Here is a 23,745-nt window from a genome sequence, read left to right as displayed (position 1 = left end):
AAGATGACAATTACCTCTGCTGAGTGACTTGAAAAGAATCTGGATGCATCCTCATCAGCAGCCTGACACGGCATTTCTTTGGAGACCTGAAATGTAAAGAACAATCAGTGGATGTGAGTTTGTTCCTCATGTACAAAATTCAGTCCTGCTTATTCCTGCAGCTAACATGTTGAGTATTACACAAGACCTGTGTGTCTGAATAGAACTGAATATCATTGACATATATTTATTTTAGAAAATAAATAGGTAATTGAAGATGACAATTACCTCTGCTGAGTTGCTTGAAAAGAATCTGGATGCATCCTCATCAGCAGCCTGACACGGCATTTCTTTGGAGACCTGAAATGTAAAGAACAATCACTGGATGTGAGTTTGTTCCTCATGTACAAAACTCAGTCCTGCTTATTCCTGCACCTAACATGTTGAGTATTACACAGGACCTGTGTGTCTGTGCGTCCCTTAATGTAACTTTCATTCTTTTGTACTTGTATTTTCAACACTAAGTCCTCCAAATTCGTGTACCTAACATGTTGAGTATTACAGAGTATCTGTGTGTCTGAATAGAACTGAATATCATTGTCATATATTTATTTTAGAAAATAAATAGGTTATGAAGATGACAATTACCTCTGCTGAGTGACTTGAAAAGAATCTGGATGCATCCTCATCAGCAGCCTGACACGGCATTTCTTTGGAGACCTGAAATGTAAAGAACAATCACTGGATGTGAGTTTGTTCCTCATGTACAAAACTCAGTCCTGCTTATTTCTGCACCTAACATGTTGAGTATTACACAGGACCTGTGTGTCTGTGCGTCCCTTAATGTAACTTTCATTCTTTTGTAATTGTATTTTCAACACTAAGTCCTCCAAATTCCTGCAACTAACATGTTGAGTATTACTCAGTATCTGTGTGTCTGAATAGAACTGAATATCATTGTCATATATTTATTTTAGAAAATAAATAGGTTATGAAGATGACAATTACCTCTGCTGAGTTGCTTGAAAAGAATCTCGATGCATCCTCATCAGCAGCCTGACACGGCATTTCTTTGGAGACCTGAAATGTAAAGAACAATCACTGGATGTGAGTTTGTTCCTCATGTACAAAACTCAGTCCTGCTTATTCCTGCACCTAATATGTTGAGTATTACACAAAACCTGTGTGTCTGTGCGTTCCTTAAAGGGATAGTTCGGGATATTTGACATGAATCTGTATGGCATCACCATAACCAGTGTCGTGCATTCAAACTGACTTACCCCCGACAGTGTCCTGTGAGCCGAGTTCTTGTCCAGTGTTGGTCAAGGCGAAAGTAGTCCGGCTTGTTTGCTGGGGTCAAGAAATTAGCGCGTTTTTCTTCCCAAAACAGTACGTGTGCTAAAGAGTGATTTATTTCATCACAAAAACTAAAGCCGGCAAAAGTCACTCCTCGTTATCACTTGGGCCCTACTGTCTCTCGTTGTGTATCAGTGCGCACGTCATTCTGACCGCGAGCTGTGCGCACGAGTCGATTCACTTTGTTTACTGCTCGGGAAGATGTCTGACTACGAGAGCGACGAGGAACATATTGACTTCCGTTCAGAGCCAAGGGGGTATCTTTATGAACCCGTTTATACTGAGGAGGAAGATCGCCAAATGGACTTAGATCAGGCAGAAAGAGAGAGGGTGGACAGAAAAGTGATGGAAACAGAAGCTGGAGCCAGTGCTGGAGCTGCGATACCCAGGGTGGCCGACAAATCCTGGTGCACTTGTTTGAAGTGCGAAGTAATGCAGACAGAGGTGGAATGTTACTGCTGCCACGAGTGGGATTTAGTTATGCCCCAGATACAAAACCTTTCCATAGATGAGGATGTCGGCGGCCGCGGGACAGCTGCTGCCTGCATCACAAATAACGGTGACTTCCCTGCACTCCTGAATGCAGGCGTCTTGAGAACTTTTTTCCATGTTCCCAAGATCAACTGGAAGAGGCGTCCCAGACCAGCTGGACCCGATGGCCAGTTGTCTGCAGAGTAAGACAGTGTTGAGCACTGCCAAAGAACAGAAAGACTCGTGCGCACAGCTCGCGGTCAGAATGACGTGCGCACTGATACACAATGAGAGACAGTAGGGCCCAAGTGATAACGAGGAGTGACTTTTGCCGGCTTTAGTTTTTGTGATGAAATAAATCACTCTTTAGCACACGTACTGTTTTGGGAAGAAAAACGCGCTAATTTCTTGACCCCAGCAAACAAGCCGGACTACTTTCGCCTTGACCAACACTGGACAAGAACTCGGCTCACAGGACACTGTCAGGGGTAAGTCAGTTTGAATGCACGACACTGGTTATGGTGATGCCATACAGATTCATGTCAAATATCCCGAACTATCCCTTTAATGTAACTTTCATTCTTTTGTAATTGTGTTTTCAACACTAAGCCCTCAAAATTCCTGCAACTAACATGTTGAGTATTACACAGTATCTGTGTGTCTGAATAGAACTGAATATCATTGACATATATTTATTTTAGAAAATAAATCGGTCATTGAAGATGACAATTACCTCTGCTGAGTTGCTTGAAAAGAATCTCGATGCATCCTCATCAGCAGCCTGACACGGCATTTCTTTGGAGACCTGAAATGTAAAGAACAATCACTGGATGTGAGTTTGTTCCTCATGTACAAAACTCAGTCCTGCTTATTCCTGCACCTAACATGTTGAGTATTACACAGGACCTGTGTGTCTGTGCGTCCCTTAATGTAACTTTCATTCTTTTGTAATTGTGTTTTCAACACTAAGTCCTTCAAATTCCTGCAACTAACATGTTGAGTATTACAGAGTATCTGTGTGTCTGAATAGAACTGAATATCATTGACATATATTTATTTTAGAAAATAAATAGGTAATTGAAGATGACAATTACCTCTGTTGAGTTGCTTGAAAAGAATCTCGATGCATCCTCATCAGCAGCCTGACACGGCATTTCTTTGGAGACCTGAAATGTAAAGAACAATCAGTGGATGTGAGTTTGTTCCTCATGTACAAAACTCAGTCCTGCTTATTCCTGCACCTAAAATGTTGAGTATTACACAGGACCTGTGTGTCTGTGCATCCCTTAATGTAACTTTCATTCTTTTGTAATTGTATTTTCAACACTAAGTCCTCCAAATTCCTGCACCTAACATGTTGAGTATTACACAGTATCTGTGTGTCTGAATAGAACTGAATATCATTGACATATATTTATTTTAGAAAATAAATAGGTCATTGAAGATGACAATTACCTCTGCTGAGTTGCTTGAAAAGGATCTGGATGCATCCTCATCAGCAGCCTGACACGACATTTCTTTGGAGACCTGAAATGTAAAGAACAATCACTGGATGTGAGTTTGTTCCTCATGTACAAAATTCAGTCCTGCTTATTCCTGCACCTAACATGTTGAGTATTACACAGTATCTGTGTGTCTGAATAGAACTGAATATCATTGTCATCTATTTATTTTAGAAAATAAATAGGTAATTGAAGATGACAATTACCTCTGCTGAGTTGCTTGAAAAGAATCTAGATGCATCCTCATCAGCAGCCTGACATGGCATTTCTTTGGAGACCTGAAATGTAAAGAACAATCAGTGGATGTGAGTTTGTTCCTCATGTACAAAACTCAGTCCTGCTTATTCCTGCACCTAACATGTTGAGTATTACACAGGACCTGTGTGTCTGTGCGTCCCTTAATGTAACTTTCATTCTTTTGTACTTGTATTTTCAACACTAAGTCCTCCAAATTCGTGTACCTAACATGTTGAGTATTACAGAGTATCTGTGTGTCTGAATAGAACTGAATATCATTGTCATATATTTATTTTAGAAAATAAATAGGTTATGAAGATGACAATTACCTCTGCTGAGTGACTTGAAAAGAATCTGGATGCATCCTCATCAGCAGCCTGACACGACATTTTTTTGGAGACCTGAAATGTAAAGAACAATCACTGGATGTGAGTTTGTTCCTCATGTACAAAACTCAGTCCTGCTTATTCCTGCAGCTAACATGTTGAGTATTACACAGGACCTGTGTGTCTGTGCGTCCCTTAATGTAACTTTCATTCTTTTGTAATTGTATTTTCAACACTAAGTCCTCCAAATTCCTGCAACTAACATGTTGAGTATTACACAGTATCTGTGTGTCTGAATAGAACTGAATATATTGTCATATATTAATTTTAGAAAATAAATAAGTTATGAAGATGACAATTACCTCTGCTGAGTTGCTTGAAAAGAATCTGGATGCATCCTCATCAGCAGCCTGACACGGCATTTCTTTGGAGAACTGAAATGTAAAGAACAATCACTGGATGTGAGTTTGTTCCTCATGTACAAAACTCAGTCCTGCTTATTCCTGCACCTAACTTCTTGAGTATTACACAGGACCTGTGTGTCTGTGCGTCCCTTAATGTAACTTTCATTCTTTTGTAATTGTATTTTCAACACTAAGTCCTCCAAATTCCTGCAACTAACATGTTGAGTATTACACAGTATCTGTGTGTCTGAATAGAACTGAATATATTGTCATATATTAATTTTAGAAAATAAATAAGTTATGAAGATGACAATTACCTCTGCTGAGTTGCTTGAAAAGAATCTGGATGCATCCTCATCAGCAGCCTGACACGGCATTTCTTTGGAGACCTGAAATATAAAGAACAATCAGTGGATGTGAGTTTGTTCCTCATGTACAAAATTCAGTCCTGCTTATTCCTGCAGCTAATATGTTGAGTATTACACAGGACCTGTGTGTCTGAATAGAACTGAATATCATTGACATATATTTATTTTAGAAAATAAATAGGTTATGACGATGACAATTACCTCTGCTGAGTGACTTGAAAAGAATCTGGATGCATCCTCATCAGCAGCCTGACACGGCATTTCTTTGGAGACCTGAAATGTAAAGAACAATCACTGGATGTGAGTTTGTTCCTCATGTACAAAACTCAGTCCTGCTTATTCCTGCAGCTAACATGTTGAGTATTACACTGGACCTGTGTGTCTGTGCGTCCCTTAATGTAACTTTCATTCTTTTGTAATTGTATTTTCAACACTAAGCCCTCCCAATTCCTGCACCTAACATGTTGAGTATTACACGGGACCTGTGTCTTTACACTCCAAAATACATCACATTCTAGTTATTATTTAAAAATATGGGGCCAGCATAAATCTATTTACATGTGAGTAACATTTTGAATAGATCTCATCAAGTTGAAATAGTGTAATCTGAATAAATCTTTCTGCAAAATCAGCTGGTAGAATAACTTGTGACAGTATTGTTACACTTCTAAATACCTTGCTTCTCCATGGCCAGTCAGAATCACCGTAATTATACGTGATTTCTTCCCCTGGACCAATATCTTTGCGTGCAAATAAACAGAGATGGGGTCTCCCATCCACTCTTGTAACTTTCATTTTGCTATTTGGGTTCCCCTCATCGTCATTTACCAGTCTCCCTAATGATCCATCCTCTCTGGCAGCATCAACACTGAAATATCAAGTATGCAATAAGAATTATTATACCATGTAAGGGAAAGGATTTTTACATATTTAGTGTTAGCATGTCAGAAGAATATTATTCCACCAACATAAAATATGCATCTGGCACTGTGTTTCATAACTGAAAATACTTTTGCTGATGATGAAGCAGAAAATGTTTGCATCTCTGTGTTTCGATACAAAATAAGGGGAAAAAACATCTCAAAACAGTACATACCATAACTGTTGTCCATTGAACTGGAACTCAAACATAAAAACCTTAAGTGCATCATGGTAAACTTTCAATCGGTTTTGTTGTTCCTTTCTACTTATGACTTCCCCTCTGTATTCAATAAGGAAATCTCCTTTTTGAAAGTGCCGGCAGCTGAACACACCCCGACCTGAAGGTACACATGAACAAAGTAGAATAATACACTTTAAACAATGAGCGGAGTTGTCAAATAGTAGCAATTGAGATTAACTTTTTCAGTCTATCTAGATATACAATTATCTACCAAAAAAAAAAAAAAATCCAACATAATAGCTTCTATTTTGAGCAGTTGTCTTCTTTGGAATAAGGAGGATGTTCTGATCATAATGATCATAGAACATGATCTATGCTCCTAAACTGCAGTTCAAAAATAGTTTAAAAAAAAAAAAAAAAAAAAACAATCTTTGTGTAATAAACCTTTGCATAATAAACTCACCTTTAAATGAATTGATATATTTAACATCAAATCCTTCCTTATCTTCACCTAATGAACAATAATAACTGGCATCATGTTTGGGATTTCTTTTTGCTCTCTGTGGCCTTGTTGCTGCCATCTCCTGCAAAGATCATATGTTGATAACTTGAGCAACAACACATTACTGTGTACAATATGATTGAATGTTATTGTATGTGAAAATGTTTTATGAATGAAGTAAACAGTATCACATCTCTCCCTTTCTATTGACAGGTTCTCAAAACCTTCAAATAAAAAAATTATCTTTATCTTAAAGATTGCTATCCAGGACAATTTGTGCCTGTGAAAGAATATTGCACACTGACAATCACAGAAAATGACCAAATAGAGTTGACTTTGACAGAGATTTCATGCCTCCTTTCTAATCCTGGAGTGAGTGAACTAGTCGGGTCATAATTTGAGGTTCTGTGACCATCCTCTGGCAACAATGTTTTGATGATTGATTTGACCTCTATGGACCCTTTAGAAAATGTCCGTCCCAAAAATCCCAGCATTTTTTGCTAGAGAGCCAAATTCAAAATGGCGCCCGTCGCCATCTCCAAAAAATAACTTTTGATCTGACCTAGAATCATGGATGAAGGCACTTTTTCATGCATTGCCAGAGGATGGTCACAGAACCTCACATTATGACCTCACTAAACTTCCCTTTCAACTCTGGTACACTGATTAGCATGCTTGCTAATAACTAGCTAAACTGTTTAAATCAGATGCTTAAAGTATCCAAACATCAAGTAACCTACATCATTCTGCATAATTACATAAAAACATGTACCTAAATGTGTAAAGGGTTTTATATGGGTCTTACCTCTTCATCCAGGCAAAGAATGAAACATGTTCAATTAAGGCGTAAGGGCTTGCACCTGGTCGGACTGTACCACATTGATAGAAGAGGAGGGGTATGACAAAACTAAAATAATTTTTTGTTTCTAAAGAGCATTAGGTTTGATTTATTCAGGAACAAGAAAACAAATTTATTTGAGTAATATTTTGTTACTTTGATCCAATATATATATATATATAAATTATTATTATACATTTTGCTTTTATTAGGAGACAGCAGTCACATGGTATCTCCCCCAGCAATGTTTATCAGGCAAGTGACTACTTTTGATCACTTCTGGAGACACTTTGTGATTGGTATTTGTTGTTATTATTTTTACCCTAATGAGGTAGCTTAAATCCTTTATAAACTTTTCCTTCTTCTGGAAACTGCTGTCAAATAGTAAACACAACAGTTGCAGAAAAAGGTTGTTTGATGTACCTGCCTATAAACAATCTAGACTATGGACTACCTGACAATCTGTGTGTATGCAGAGTAGAAGTATTACCTGGGGATAAGGACAAAATATCAATCTTTACAGTTTTATGCTTCAACATCATTATTCATAATATTTTTGCACTTTAAGTATTATTTAAATCAATGCTTTTTATTTTTATAATTCTCTATTACTCCATGGTTGTAATAGAGAATTACACTCATGGAGACCTCTGTCACAGGCATTTTTTTGTGTCATGGTGTGGAAACAATCATCTCATCTTGAATGTTAACAAAACCAAGGAGATGATTGTAGATTTCAGGAGAAACTGCGTCAGATCAAACCCTGTTTCCATTAGGGGAGAAGAAGTGGAGGTGGTTGAGGAATATAAATACCTCGGTGTTCATCTGGACAATAGACTGGACTGGAGACACAACAGTGAAGCATCTACAAGAAAGGACAGAGTAGACTGTACTTCTTGAGGAAGCTAAGGTCCTTCAAGGTTTGCAGCAAGATGTTGCATGTCTTCTATAAGTCTGTTGTTTAGAGCAGTGTTTCCCAACCCTGGTCCTCAAGGCACACTGCCCTGCATGTTTTCCATGTTTCCCTGCTCCAGCACACCTGATTCAAATGAATGGGTCGTCCTCAGCATTCTGGAGAGCTTTAAGACCTGACCCAGTTTTTTTGAATCAGGTGTACTGGAGCAGGGAAACATGGAAAACATGCAGGGCAGTGTGCCTTGAGGACCAGCGTTGGGAAACACTGGTTTGGAGCGTCATCTCCTCTGCCGTCATCTGTTGGGGCAGCAGCATCAGAACCAGGGACCTGAAAAGACTCAACAGCCTGATAAATAAGGCTGGTTCTGTTCTGGGGACGACTGTGGAACCTCTGGAGATGATAAAGCAAAGAAGGATTTTGCATAAAATCAGGAAAATTATGGACAACTCTGAACATCCTTTCCATGAGACTGTTCTTGGAAAACAGAGTCTTATCAATCAAAAGCTTCTTCAAATTGCCTGTAAAACGGACCGCTACAGGAGATCTTTCCTGCCCACAGCCATCACAATTTACAACAATTCCTTAATTTAACTGAGTTACATCAACATTTTTTAATTGAATTTGAATATTTGATGGAGTCTTGAGCAATTGGCTTGGAGTTGGCCTCAAAGTCTCTCTCTCTCTCTCTCGCTCTCTCTCTCTTATATATCTATCTATACATAGATAGATATCTACCTGTCTATCTCTCTATCTATTTGGTGATTTATAAATTCATAAAATTGTGGAAATATATTATTTAATTACTGCATTATTGTCCAACGAATGTGGCAATGCGGATGCTTACGATGACAATTCGATGCTTATCTTATAAATCACTATTTTAATTCTCACAAGCCGCGCGAATCTAACGGGCTTCTAAATAATCACAGCATTATTGTCCAATGAATGTGGCAATGCGGATGATTATTTCCACAATTTTATGAATTTATAAATCACCATTTATTGAATAAAAAAACTGTTTCCACACTAAAGTTGGTTATTAAATAATTTACCATAGATATGTAGGCTACCCAGACAGACCAGTAGAGCTGACTTATATCTTATAATAACGAATGTACAAAGTGATGTAATAAAGATTTCAGCTGCTCAGGTAGCCTGGCCTAAACGACTGCGGCCTAAACGCCAATGGCCTAAACGACCTGTATCCATATATATATATATATATATGTATATATATATATATATATATATATATATATATATATAGACTTATCATGAAGTGGACTGGCTCCTTCACCCCGCTGTTCACTTGCTGGATGAAGCCCAAAACATTTGCCTCCATTTATCCACAAGCCCTGCACTCATGGTCAACATTGTGGATAAAAATGACCTCCACTGCTGTCTTAGCTTTTAATTTTCATGCTCTGCTAGAACAATCAGATCACAGTCAATGGAGTCAATGGAGTGAGCAGATAAAACTTTGAGAATTTTGATAGCTATGCAGAAACATGCTTAGCTTGAAATAATGGAAGTGTTGTGTTTTTTCACTTCATACCAAAATCCTGTTGGTTTTTATCAATCTTTCCATGATACTGTGATAGTCTCGATTGACAAAAAGGTGATACATAAACAAATTATCTGCTGTATTGTGGCTATAAGAATATAATTGATCAATTTTATTTTTTGTGACAGTTTAGAAGTCCTTCATCAAAATACTGGTCATGTACATCCATGTTCAACAATTATTTATTACATTTAATAAGATAGACTTGTCTTGCATACAGAACAAATAGATTACTGTATTAAGAATTTAAAAAAATGTGACCTCTTCTATTTAATCTGGCCTTGAATATGTTCTTTTCATTCTCTCGAGGACATAATCAACAAAATGGAAACAGTGGAGCACACAAATAGTTTGGTGAAAAAATGGCTCATTTAAGGGTTAAATTTCTTGTCATCCGTGCACTTATCACAGATATTTATTATTCATAATGTTTCAAAATAACAATATTTGATCAAAATGTATTTTCATTTGTGCATGTTTTTAGGTGTTGTATACATTTCAAGTTTGATCAAAAGGTTGGGTTTAGTCGCCCAACTAACCTTTACAAAATCTTCAGTTTTATAGCATTGAGAGCAATCATAATGCCAACTCACCCCAGTGTAAATAGCAACAAGTGAATTAGAAGAACAGTGTAATAATTAGCAGGACCTTACGGCAGACAACCAATCAGAAGAAGACGCTGTGTGAATATTCATGAGGTCCTGCTATTACACAACCTGCCATAGGGGGCGCTGTGGCGATACACAGATTATACACAAAATCAAGTTTATGTGAATGAAAAGGACAAGTTTTTTTTTTTGCATTTTTAGGGTTAATGGACCAATAGGAACCTTTCTACATTTTTAGAATTTTGTCAAAATTAGCAGGACACTGCTCCTGTCCTGTTAATTCAAAATGTCCTGCTAGTGTGGTGTGTATTCTGACAAAATGTCCTGCTAAAACACATGCACCAACACACACACACACACACCAAGGTGTTACACACACACACAAACACACACCAAGGTGTTACACACACACACACACCAAGGTGTTACACACACACACACACACACACACACACCAAGGTGTTACACACACACACACACACACACCAAGGTGTTACACACACACACACACACACACACCAAGGTGTTACACACACACACACCAAGGTGTTACACACACACACACACACACACACACACCAAGGTGTTACACACACACACCGAGGTGTTACACACACACACACACACACACACCAAGGTGTTACACACACACACACACACACACCGAGGTGTTACACACACACACACACACACACACCAAGGTGTTACACACACACACACCGAGGTGTTACACACACACACACACCGAGGTGTTACACACACACACACACACACACCGAGGTGTTACACACACACACACACCAAGGTGTTACACACACACACACACACACACACCAAGGTGTTACACACACACACACACACACACACACACACCGAGGTGTTACACACACACACACACACACACACACACACCGAGGTGTTACACACACACACACACACACACGCACACACACACACACACACACTAGGGGCGGGTATTGGCAAAGAAGTCACAATTCGAATCGAATCACGATTCACATGCCACGATGCGATACTATCAGGATGCATTGCGATATTTTCACTGAACATACTTTAAAAAAAAGACAGCCATTACCAGTGGCTGGCTGTGTGATCTGGATAGTGTCTTCAATTGATACATAACTCAAAGCAAATCAATTCATAACTGTATTTATTGGAACAACTTTTGGAGGTATTGCCATTAAAACAAATATTACTGACACACTCATCACAAAAAAGTGCACAGGCTTTATAAAACTATAAAAAAATTAAATAAATATTGCAAACATCCCTTGCAGCGAAATGCATCAATTGCATGTGTCCACTCAAAAAACAAATGAACAAGTGATGAACTAGCAATATCCAACTGTCCAATCATTAAAGGCATAAAAAGCCATAAATAAAATTAGAATCGCGATGCATCGTCATGACGATTATTTTGCACACCCCTACTCACACAGAGTGTTTTACTCAAGATGGCGGCCGCAGCTCAGACTGAACCAGCTGCAGCGACACGCCTGCTAACGGCGGCCATGTTTGTTGTGAGGACAGAAGAAGTCAGGTGGTCTGTTTACAGGAAGTCACTTTTAAAACACGTAACCATGTTTGTCTGGAGTCGTATGACACACATGTTCAGGTTTAGCACGGGTTCAGAGGATGGACGGGTCTCACCCAATCAGAGCTCAGCTCAGAGTCCGCTGACCTCTGAGCGGCCTAAAGGTGCACGCCACCAACCTGCTGGAAGTACGCGGCGAAGCGGTGCATGTACTGGTCGTAGGGCAGCATGGCGTGCGTCTCTGCCTGGAAGAAGTTGATGTACCAGACGCCCAGAACGGCCAGCAGGACGGGGACGTTCTGATCCAGCGGGGCGCTGCGGAAATGGTTGTCCTGGAGACGAGAGAGGAGGCGGAGTCTGTTTAATGTTTGTGAGGAAACGTGTGTGTTGTTTACCCCTGAGCCAATCAGCAACCAGACAGACGGCCAATCAGCAACCAGACAGACAGCCAATCAGCAACCAGACAGACGGCCAATCAGCAACCAGACAGACGGCCAATCAGCAACCAGACAGACAGCCAATCAGCAACCAGACAGACGGCCAATCAGCAACCAGACAGACGGCCAATCAGCAACCAGACAGACAGCCAATCAGCAACCAGACAGACAGCCAATCAGCAACCAGACAGACGGCCAATCAGCAACCAGACAGACAGCCAATCAGCAACCAGACAGACAGCCAATCAGCAACCAGACAGCCAATCAGCAACCAGACAGCCAGCCAATCAGCAACCAGACAGCCAATCAGCAACCAGACAGCCAATCAGCAACCAGACAGACAGATGGGAACTAAATCTACATAAACATTTATTTTTCTAAATAAACCTTTAAAATATGGTCTGACATCAATGAACAGAATAAATGTTGCCATGGAGACCCGGTAATCTGAGCCCCATCGCTCCGTGCGTCGGATAAAGTTTTTACAGAAAATGGCTGAACGTGTGACCCCAGCTGAGTTTCACCAGAGTTCAGTCCGGTTTCAACATGACGGCTTGCCTCATTAAACCGTTAAACCATCAAGTTGGGAAAGTTCCTGCTCTGAAGAGGAACCAAAAAGAGTTTCTGAGAACACGAAAAACAGGAACTTCCTTCAATAATTGAACGGTGAACGAGTAGAAATGTTCTTATGGTGGAGCTGAGGTGTGAGCGTTTAAAGGACCAGAACATCTCCACTAGGGATGGGAATCGAAAACCGGTTCTTGTTGAGAACCGGTTCCCAGTGTTTCAATTCCTTGGAATCGTTTGGCGATTTTGCAAACGATTCCCTTATCGGTTCCAGTGGGCGCGAATGACGTCACCACGCAGCGTTGCGTGGCGAGTCCAGCGCAGCCAGCAGCCAACAGTAAACATGGCGCCCAAGCGGTACAAACGCTCGAAAGTTTGGTTCCACATCCCTAAAAAAGACGACAACAGGGCAACTTGCAAAGTGAATATTTCACCAAAGGGAGGAAATACTACCAACATGCAATAACTATGAATGAATGATTAACGTCGGTGAATCTGAACCCAGCAACGTTAGCAGCGTTAGCATGTCCTCGGCTAACACTGCAGGTAACTAACTAACTAACAAACACTGCCTATCATGTTAGCACCATTTGCTGAACCGAATCGGTAAGCAGAATTGAAAATGGAATTGGAATCGTAAAAATTTGATCAATTCCCATCCCTGGTCTCCACGCTCGGGTCTCTGCTCCTGTGGAGCTCAGATGTCACAGCTGTGATTGGCTCCGACAGACAGGTGGTCAGCAGGATTCTGCTTTTATCGGCTGCATTTTAAATCGTTGCCGGTTTAATCGTTGGAGGTCAAATGTTCTGAAAGGTTCCTGTAACACGTCTGACACACATCTGTTCTGAGGTGGAAACAGGAAGTTAGAAACATGTTCCTACCATCCAGTGAGCTCCAGCAAGCAGCTGCTCGAAGTTCTCGAATCCTGAAACACAAACACACAGAAGTCTGTTCAGGTTCTGAAACTGGAGAACACGAAGAACTCAGAACCTGAAACACGGAACATGTTAAACGAGGTTAAACGTGTTCCGGAACATGTTAAACGAGGTTAAACGTGTTCCGGAACATGTTAAACGAGGTTAAACGTGTTCCAGAACATGTTAAAAAAAGGTTAAACGTGTTCCGCGTGTTCCGGAACGTGTTAAACGTGTTCCGGAACATGTTAAACGAGGTTAAACGTGTTCCGTGTGTTCCGGAACATGTTAAACGAGGTTAAACGTGTTCCGGAACATGTTAAACGAGGTTAAACGTGTTCCGTGTGTTCCGGAACATGTTAAACGAGGTTAAACGTGTTCCGCGTGTCACCTTTAACCACTTCCTGTTTTCCTGTTTCACGGTGAAACATCTTCCCGCGGAACGAGGAGGCGACTCACCTACGTGCAGAGCGATGGACAGACCGATGGCCGACCACAGCGAGTAACGACCTCCGACCCACTGAGGAGCAAACATGACCTCACAGTCAGTCCACCAATCAGAGCATGGGCAGAAAGTAAAGAAATAAACATTTATTTTAATGTGAAACAGGAACTGAAGGTGGACTTACGTCCCAGAACTCGAACATGTTCGCCGTGTCGATGCCGAAGTCTTTCACTTTGGCCTGAGGAGGAGGAACAGAGCAGATCAATAATCTGATAACTCCTGATCAGTAATGTTCAGTGGGCCCAGTGCTCCTCCCTGCTCCTGGGAGCAGACATTTTTTCAAAGTGTAAAACACAACCCTGGGATTTATTTAGTTCCCCTTCGTTTTAACGAGCCGTTCTGATTTTCATTTTCTAAAGTAGCTGGTACGGGACCAGCAGGTGTAGCGGCGAGGCCAGGGGTCACTTACTGCGTTGGTGGACAGAGCCACGAAGTGTTTGGCGACAGCAGATTTCTGAGGACGAGAAGAAAACACGAGTTAGCTTAGCGAGTTAGCTTGAGCGCAGACGCTAATTCGGCCCAAAGCGTCAGAGTTAGCTAAAGCTCACGTCGCCGGCCGTCTGCAGGAGCCAGTCTCTGGCCGACTCGGCGTTGGTGATGGTCTCCTGGGTGGTGAAGGTCTGAAACGGGTCGGACAGAACACAGTCAGCTCAGGGGTGGAAACAAGGAAAAACTGTGCATGTGAGCGTGCACGTGCAGACCTTGGAGGCCACGATGAAGAGCGTGGTCTCTGGGTTGAGCTTAGCCAGGGTCTTGGCCAGGTGAGTCCCGTCGATGTTGGAGACGAACCAGACGCTCGGGCCGCCGGCCGAGTACGGCTTCAGGGCCTCGGTCACCATCAGAGGTCCCTGAATGCACCATGACATAACACACAGTCACATGACAGCAGACAGCGGCGGCACTTCCTGTTTCTGTGGGTCAGGTGACTGATCCTGCTGCTCTGACCACAGACGTCTGACGTGTGTTTGGAACGGTTCCGGTCCGGTTTATTCTGCTTTCCCTTCAGGACCGGCCGGATGGTCCGATCCACCGGCCCCTGCCTCATCTGGTCGTAAATGTTAGCTTTAGGTCGTAGCCGTTAGCTTTAGATCGTAGCCGTTAGCTTTAGATCGTAAGGTTGTAGCTGTTAGCTTAAGGTCGTAAGGTTGTAGCCGTTAGCTTTAAGTCGTAGCCGTTAGCTTTAGGTCGCAGCCGTTAGCTTTCGGTCGTAGCCATTAGCTTTAGGTCGTATTCATTAGCTTTAGGTCGTAGCCATTAGCTTTTGGTCGTAGCCATTAGCTTTAGGTCGTAGCCGTTAGCTTTAGGTCATAGCCATTAGCTTTAGCGTTTGTATCTGAGCTGCTCGCCTTTGAGCGGCTGGAAACCGTTAACCACGCCTGGTAATCATGGCCGCCTGCTGCGTTTGTTTGTGACGTGATGGCGTGCTGCAATAAGTGTGCGACTGGTGGGGGGAGGGGCTTATTTGATGTTTCTCATCAACAGTTTCTCTCACTGACACGTGTGAGACACTCGCCGTGGTGGCGCCATGTTTACTTCCTGTAAATCCGTCCCGGCGACCACACAGGAAGTGTGAGCGGTTATTCAGGTAGAGCCGGGCTTAGCTAACGCTAACGTTTTTCTTCTTTCTGATTTCCTGCTTTAACTTAACGCATGTGTGTGTGCATGTGAGCGTGCATGCACGTGTGAGTGCATGTGAGCGTGCACGCCCCCTCACCAGGTCGGAGCCTCCGATGCCAACGTTCACCACGTCAGTGATGCTCTTCCCGCTGAAGCCTTTCCACTCGCCGCTGCGGACTTTCTGTAAACAACACACACATCAGAGCGTGTAACACACACACACACACACACACACACACACACACACACGTGCACACACCTGGCAGAAGGCCTTCATCTTGTCCAGCACCCGGTTGACCTCAGGCATCACATCTTTGCCGTCGACGATGATCGGCGTGTTGGAGCGGTTACGCAGAGCGACGTGGAGCACGGCCCGACCCTGCAGACACGTGCACACACACACACGCACGCACGCACGCACGCGCACGCACGCACGCACGCACGCACGCACGCACACACACACCTTTAGAACGTGTTCTTTTCTAAACTCTCAGCTTCAGAATCATATCTGAGCTCTTTGTTCTGCACAGATAAAGCTGTGTGGAAATGATCCGACTCCCTCTGATAAGATAAGGTGATGATGTCACACGGTGGGGGCTCAGGTTCTTACCTCGGTGAAGTTGATCTTCTCTCCGGAGAACATCTGCTCTCGGGCCTCCTCCACCCGCCTCGACTTGGCCTGAACACAAACAGACGCAGGTTTAAACACACCAGGGGGGTATTCCACGAGAGTAGCTAAAGAAAGCCAGGCTGTAGCCGGAAAGCCTCGCTTGAACTAACACCATCTCCCAATTAAGCCTCAAGTCGTTCCACGAAGACATTTTAGCTGCATCTCAACGAGGCTTCCGTAGCCTGGCTAAGTGCAAGGCTTCCGTAGCCTGGCTATGTGCGAGGCTTCCGTAGCCTGGCTATGTGCGAGGCTTCCGTAGCCTGGCTATGTGCGAGGCTTCCGTAGCCTGGCTATGTGCGAGGCTTCCGTAGCCTGGCTAAGTGCGAGGCTTCCGTAGCCTGGCTATGTGCGAGGCTTCCGTAGCCTGGCTATGTGCGAGGCTTCCGTAGCCTGGCTATGTGCGAGGCTTCCGTAGCCTGGCTATGTGCGAGGCTTCCGTAGCCTGGCTAAGTGCGAGGCTTCCGTAGCCTGGCTAAGTGCGAGGCTTCCGTAGCCTGGCTAAGTGCGAGGCTTCCGTAGCCTGGCTAAGTGCGAGGCTTCCGTAGCCTGGCTAAGTGCGAGGCTTCCGTAGCCTGGCTAAGAGCGAGGCTTCCGTAGCCTGGCTAAGTGCGAGGCTTCCGTAGCCTGGCTAAGTGCGAGGCTTCCGTAGCCTGGCTAAGAGCGAGGCTTCCGTAGCCTGGCTAAGAGCGAGGCTTCCGTAGCCTGGCTAAGTGCGAGGCTTCCGTAGCCTGGCTAAGTGCGAGGCTTCCGTAGCCTGGCTAAGTGCGAGGCTTCCGTAGCCTGGCTAAGTGCGAGGCTTCCGTAGCCTGGCTAAGTGCGAGGCTTCCGTAGCCTGGCTAAGAGCGAGGCTTCCGTAGCCTGGCTAAGAGCGAGGCTTCCGTAGCCTGGCTAAGAGCGAGGCTTCCGTAGCCTGGCTAAGAGCGAGGCTTCCGTAGCCTGGCTAAGTGCGAGGCTTCCGTAGCCTGGCTAAGAGCGAGGCTTCCGTAGCCTGGCTAAGAGCGAGGCTTCCGTAGCCTGGCTAAGTGCGAGGCTTCCGTAGCCTGGCTAAGAGCGAGGCTTCCGTAGCCTGGCTAAGAGCGAGGCTTCCGTAGCCTGGCTAAGTGCGAGGCTTCCGTAGCCTGGCTAAGTGCGAGGCTTCCGTAGCCTGGCTAAGAGCGAGGCTTCCGTAGCCTGGCTAAGAGCGAGGCTTCCGTAGCCTGGCTAAGAGCGAGGCTTCCGTAGCCTGGCTAAGTGCGAGGCTTCCGTAGCCTGGCTAAGTGCGAGGCTTCCGTAGCCTGGCTAAGAGCGAGGCTTCCGTAGCCTGGCTAAGAGCGAGGCTTCCGTAGCCTGGCTAAGAGCGAGGAGAGCAAGACAAGAGCTGTTATTTTTTCGGCAGCTGAACAAATAATGCTGATGGAGCTGTATGAGGATTTTAAAAGTGTCATCACCAGAAATGGTAATACAGCTGTGATCAATAAAGCGAAGAAACGGCTAACAACTGCAGACAGACTAAACGCGTAAGTTATGAAAGTTTCATACCATTGTCAAAGTTGCACATTTATTTTCCTGTCCTCATGTATTTATGCTCTCCTCTTTGTGTTATAATGTGTTTACATAAAGCATGCTGAACTGTCTCTGTATGAGATGTACAGCACACTTATACTGGCACATTTACTTCAGGTCAAAATTCTTCTGCACACATGCCATCCGCAATCTTAACCCCCCCCCCACCGAGTGATGAAACCAGATTCCTGCGGCTGAGCGTGTCGACACGTTCAGCACGAAGGCGCCGGTGTCGCAACCTTCAACTCAGCTCCAGATAAGGGACGCCGGAGCGTGTCTGCGCCCCCGCCGCCGCCCCCCCCCGCCGCCCTGTGGCGCCCCCCCGCCCTGTGGTGCCCCCCCGCGGCAGGACGGTCTGACGCCTGAAAGGTAAACGCTCACCATGGCGAGCAGCATGTCCATCACGTCCTGGTTGATCAGGTTCTTGGAGAAGTCCACCAGGATCTCTCCGTCGTCCGTCTGCAGAGTCGTGCTGTGGACAGACAAAATAACTTTATTTACAACCACACGATGACAACAGAACACATTCAGGAGCCTCATCAATACGTCGATCGGCCGTCTGATCGGTTCATTGATTTAATCTGCTGACCAGTTTAAAAAGGTTTCAGGTTTTATTAAAAACTGATTTAAGATTTAAGCCACAAACACGCCGTCTTTGAGCTGCTTTAACGCTGATTCTGTGGTTCTGGAATCAGGATTTTATTAGAGCAGAGCGACCGGCCCACAGACAGAGTTCAGCTGGATTACTTCAGAGTTTTTACTGAAAGATGCAGAAAGATGGAAGTTTGGAGCCTGAACAGAGCAGCTGGGACCAGCTGAGTGTTCCCATGCAGGAGGGATCCAAACCGGCCGGACCCTCTGGGGCTGCTGGTCCGCTTTCAGAAGCTCTTTCATCTGATTTCTGTCGTTTTAACGCTACAGTCAGTTTCCTTTCGTGTTGGGAAAACACGTTCGGTGTCTCAGGCTGTTCCTCGGGCCTCTGTTTTATTCATTCATGGATTTAGGAACTGAAACCATGGTAACGGAGGCTAACGTGAGGTAATTAACGTGATCATTTCACTAAAGTCTGTTAACTTTTTATTGTCAGGTGACATAATGTAAAGTTGTTTTGATTGTTAGGTTTTAAAACATTACCAAAATACTATATAGGCCTATAGTAATAATACATTTAATACATTTGTGGTATTTCTGACGTATTTTCTCCGGTAAATTGATTAAATTACAACATTTTTGGCATAGTGAGGCATTAGCTGACTGCTCTTTAAAGCTGCAGTCTGCAACTCTTTTTCAAGCATAATGCCTGGAACTGTCCGGGGATTCTGAAAGTAGTACATTAAATACCCCAATACAAAAAAAAATGAGTTCTCTAGGTCCCCTATATGTCCCGCTAGGTCCCTCCAAAGCCAGCAGGTTTGTTTACAAAATTGCAGACCGGACCGGTAAAAGGTAACCAATCAGGTTACGAGCTGGGCTCTGCTGCCTGTCAATCACCGATTGTGCACGCGCGATACAAGGTAGGCTCGTCCCCACGCTTATTTATCTGGACTATTGAACTTCATTACGGGCTAGTCTACTTACTGTGTCTTCCATGATCGCAAATGACAGGTGAGTTGATGAATGAGGAGTCGTGTGGGCGCATCTGGTGTGCACGTCTACGTGCACGAGTTCTCATGTGTTTTGATGGGGCGGGACAGGAAGTTGAATAACTTTTTATTTTTCGGTTAAAAAATAAGCATTTCTTGCATTTTGCGACTACGGAGGTCACCGTTTTCAACTTCAAGCGTTCTGATAGATCATGTAAACTCTTAGAATGCCAAAAAGTAGGACTTTACGTATGACAACAACAAATCCTGCAGACTGCAGCTTTAATAAGTAAGTTTTTTTCAGCATGACTTTGCAGCTGTGATAATGAATTTATTAATTTCTCTTGTTGTTGTTGTCAGGGAGGTCAGCAGATGTGGTGCTCGCTGCTGCCATGGATCATCCCTTATTAGGGCTTCAGCGCATTTCTACAATGTCCAAACCCTTAAATTTGATAAAATCCAGTTCATTGTTGCAGGTTAACAGTATGAAAAGCAGTAAGATCAGATCCGATTTATTGGAATTAGAACTGAGGCTTCATGTCATGCAGCTAAATTCACCCAAAGGCAACCTGGTCTAGTTTGTGTTTGCAATTGTTATGAGCTATATGCTAAATTAAATAACTTCTAATGTACATTGACATAGCATTTTGTAAGCTACATGTGGCATCCTTTTGTACCTTTTTGTGTTTAGGCAATTTTATTTATAGAGCACAATTCGTACACAAGGTAACTCAAAGTGCTTTTAAAGATTTATTTAAGATTAAATTAATTTATTAATAAATAACAGCAGAGAAAAGCGTCCATGTGCGCTTGCCTCATCATCAGGCTCCCGAGGCTCAGCACGCACAGCTGCGCACGTAGCCGCCTGCTCAGCGGTCACCGCGGCGGACCCGCCCCACGGTCCGTGTTCAGGGCCCAGACCCTGGGGGGGGTCCCACAGGGGGTCAGCACCGCTCACAGGTTATATTATTATTATTATAATAATAATATTATATTAGCTTTCTCCCCCCAACTTAGATTAATGAGCCGTGGGGAGATAAAATAGGACCAATATAAGCTGTTCTGACGTCACGTGTAACGGTGACAGTAACACACCTGTTAACGTGTCAGAAGTTTAATTCATTAGTTTAAATCAGAAGTTTAATTCAGAAGTTTAATTCATTAGTTTAAATCAGAAGTTTCTGTCCGATAATGGAAGCCGGTGACATTAGCACACATGCTAACGGTAGCTCGGGTCCTTTAGCGGCGGTGACAGCGGGCCCGCCGCCCCGGTCCGACCCGCCGGGGCCGGGGAGGAGGAGGGGTTCCGCACGCAGGTGAGGACCGGAGGGGGGGCAGCCGCTGCCACGCGCCTGTGTGCGTGAGAGGAACAACGAGCAGAAATGACCTTGTGACGGACGGAGAGGAAAAAGGAGGAGGATCGATACCCGGAAGTACCGGGATCAATCAGCAGTGATTGGACGGACCGTCCCGGGTTCGGATCGGTTCGGATCAGTTCGGATCTGGGCCGTGTGACGGAGGCCAGGCACAGAACCGGACCTCCGGCGGCATCACGCCCACTTCCTCCTCCATCTTTATTTTATGTTATTCTATTCTATTTGCTTGTTTTTACTTTAATTGTTTTCATATCTTTAACTGTATGCTGCTGCACCAAAACAATTTCCCAAATTGGGATGAATAAAGGATTTATCTATCCATCTCCTCGCGCACCTGCGCGCGCGCGCACCCACCTGAACTTGCTGAATCGCTCCTTGTCGCCATCGAACATTCTCCTCATGTTCAGGCTGCCGCCGTGGGCCCGGTACCACTGCTCCAGCTTCTTATAGTTCGGGTCTGCGGTCAGAGCCATGGTGTTCTGCGGTGCTGACGGTGCTCGGTGCTGGAGAATCTGCCTGCTGCCCCCCGGTGAGGATCTGCTGTCTGCGGCCGCTGCTGGACTTTGAGAGCCCGGATACACCCCGAGCTGCGGAGGGCTCAGGGCCGCAACCAATCAGAGCGCAGATGGAGCCGCTTAGTTCCGCCCCACTGCCAGGGCTGGCGTGTGATTGGCTGCTCCACAGCGTGTCCAATCACAGCCGCGCTTCCAAGGCAGCGTGATTAAATATGGGTATGAGGGGTTGTTCGTGCCAAAAAATAAAGCTGTATGGGGGGTTTTTAGTGCCGGTAACAGCGGCGGTTCCTAGTGGTGGGAAGTTCGGCTCTTTTCCGAGAGCCGGCTTTCGACTCCCGAACGGCTCTTTATTTAGGATCTTCTGTAGCCTATATTTTACCTTAACTTTGAAAAAAGAAATCATGGTTTATGTGTTGAAAACCCTTTTGCTTTCAGTGTTTTTATGAGAGACCTTATAATTGCCTAATTCTTTGCATTTATTCTGTGACAAAACCACTTTTACATTTGTTTATTTCAATTAAACTTTTTAACAATAAACTTCAAACACATCCACAGAACAGAACCAAACTCAAGCTAACATTAATAATGTCCTCAATTAAACTTTTTTATTGGACAAATGAACCAAAAAATTTCAAACAAATCCACAGAACAGAACCAAACTCCTTAATTCTCACATGAATACTGCATGCTGGCCAATCATAACAAAGCTCTGTCGTAACCAGAGCTGGGACTGAGCACTGAGAGGGAAACCTGAGCAGCGAATGGAGAAAAACTTGGAGTCGGCTCTGACTTGATGCGAGCCGGCTCTCAGAGCCGATGCTTGTGCGCATGACCCATCACTAGCTGTTCCTCCATAGCGGCGATTTGTGCGACGCACTACCAAACACAGTTTTTTTTGTTTTTTTAATCTAGTTGCTAAAGCGGGACTGATCTACTGCAGGCAAACTGGTTGTATATGTCATCGTCCAATCAGATTAAGGTCTGGTGTTGCCACGCCCATTTGGGGCGATTTCTGTCAGGGTCGAATTTGCACCAGGAAGCTCCCATTGACATGAATGGTACGTCAGTTTTTTTCAAAAATCCTGCTCCCAACACATCTTCTATTCGGGTTCATGTGCTCGCACAAACGACGTGCTTTCGTCATACGTCTGCTGCGCGGGACCATGATCATTCTATGAAGAAGATGGCGAGTGTGGAGTGCAACAACACGGTAGTGTTTCTGACAGAAGTTCCCTTTAGGCGTCGTACTGATGCGGAGAAGGAAGTTTGGAAGAATTTTGCGGGATTTTCGGGCTCGCCTTGCGAGGCAAAGATGAAACCCAGGGCTCCACCAACCCTGCTATTTATCCAGGTAGTATTTGATGTAGCTAAATAACTTACCCTTTTGTGCTCAATCATTGACTTGTAATGATTTAAATCTTTTATATAATGTTGACAATGATAGCAGAATGTATAATGCCACATTCATTGTTAATGGTGCAGTATTATATTTAAAACAGAGAGAAATCTCACATAATTGAGCTGCACTTTGGTTATGCTTTTCTAAGTCCTATTTTCCAAAACTTCAATAAACACTTGGCTTGGATTTATATGCTGTCATTTTAATTACTTTCTTTAGAATAAAAATTGAATGAATCTTATCATTAAGAGCTTATGTGTTTACTTATCTCATAGAATCCTGGAACAATATGAGGAAAATAAATAAATAATGGTTAAAGGTGGGGTCTAAGATCTTGGAGGGGGGAGGGGTGAGGGGGGCTGACGGTTGATGGGCGTGTCAGAATCCAATAGAAGTAATGATGAGGGTTACTTCTATTGGTCAGACATTTCCTCTTGCTACACCCTCTACAATGGACTAAAAGATTTAGTTTTTTTCCAAACATTCTATTTTAGTGGGTGCAATGGGGTCGTGAGGAGGTTTTCAGATAAAAAATGCTCCAGAAAACATCACAGACCCCACCTTTAAGGTGTAATATTAACTGATTGTTAAATTATCAACTGGCAAATGTTTTGCTTTGAGGGTTTCACAATGTAACTTCCTTAGTTTGACACTTTTAACTAGTTCAGTGCTGCCATCTGGTGGACAAAAGAAATATTGCCTTAAATTGATATCTGATATCTGAATTTATAGGCACAAACAAGTTAGAGAAATGGTCTTGCTACCTCGACAAATATACCTCAGTCCTGTGGACTTTTATGGTACTTATGGACATAACGGGGGGAAATTGCAGTACCTAAAAAAAATGTCAGGAGCCGCCACTGGCCGGTAACACACACGGCCTTTGTTGGAAGC

General features: G+C 43.7%; 1 protein-coding gene across 1 annotated transcript in view; it reads right to left on the bottom strand.

Annotated features, from left to right (window-relative positions):
* gpia (glucose-6-phosphate isomerase a) overlaps positions 1-21,521 on the bottom strand; it is a 30,618-nt gene extending 9,097 nt beyond the window's left edge. The window contains exons 1-12 of the mRNA XM_075470818.1: positions 21,292-21,521; positions 18,360-18,450; positions 16,377-16,445; positions 16,026-16,145; positions 15,864-15,947; positions 14,851-14,997; positions 14,698-14,769; positions 14,559-14,603; positions 14,274-14,327; positions 14,104-14,164; positions 13,612-13,655; positions 11,905-12,057 (exon numbers count right to left, since the gene is read on the bottom strand). Coding sequence (XP_075326933.1) covers positions 11,905-12,057; positions 13,612-13,655; positions 14,104-14,164; positions 14,274-14,327; positions 14,559-14,603; positions 14,698-14,769; positions 14,851-14,997; positions 15,864-15,947; positions 16,026-16,145; positions 16,377-16,445; positions 18,360-18,450; positions 21,292-21,410 — 1,059 coding nt within the window. The 5' untranslated portion in view covers positions 21,411-21,521. The remainder of the gene's footprint in view (positions 1-11,904; positions 12,058-13,611; positions 13,656-14,103; positions 14,165-14,273; positions 14,328-14,558; positions 14,604-14,697; positions 14,770-14,850; positions 14,998-15,863; positions 15,948-16,025; positions 16,146-16,376; positions 16,446-18,359; positions 18,451-21,291) is intronic.
* Positions 21,522-23,745: the final 2,224 nt, after the last annotated feature.

This window comes from Odontesthes bonariensis, chromosome 7 (genome assembly GCF_027942865.1).
Source record: "Odontesthes bonariensis isolate fOdoBon6 chromosome 7, fOdoBon6.hap1, whole genome shotgun sequence".
Taxonomy (NCBI): domain Eukaryota; kingdom Metazoa; phylum Chordata; class Actinopteri; order Atheriniformes; family Atherinopsidae; genus Odontesthes; species Odontesthes bonariensis.
This window is presented reverse-complemented; position numbering and strand designations above follow the sequence as displayed.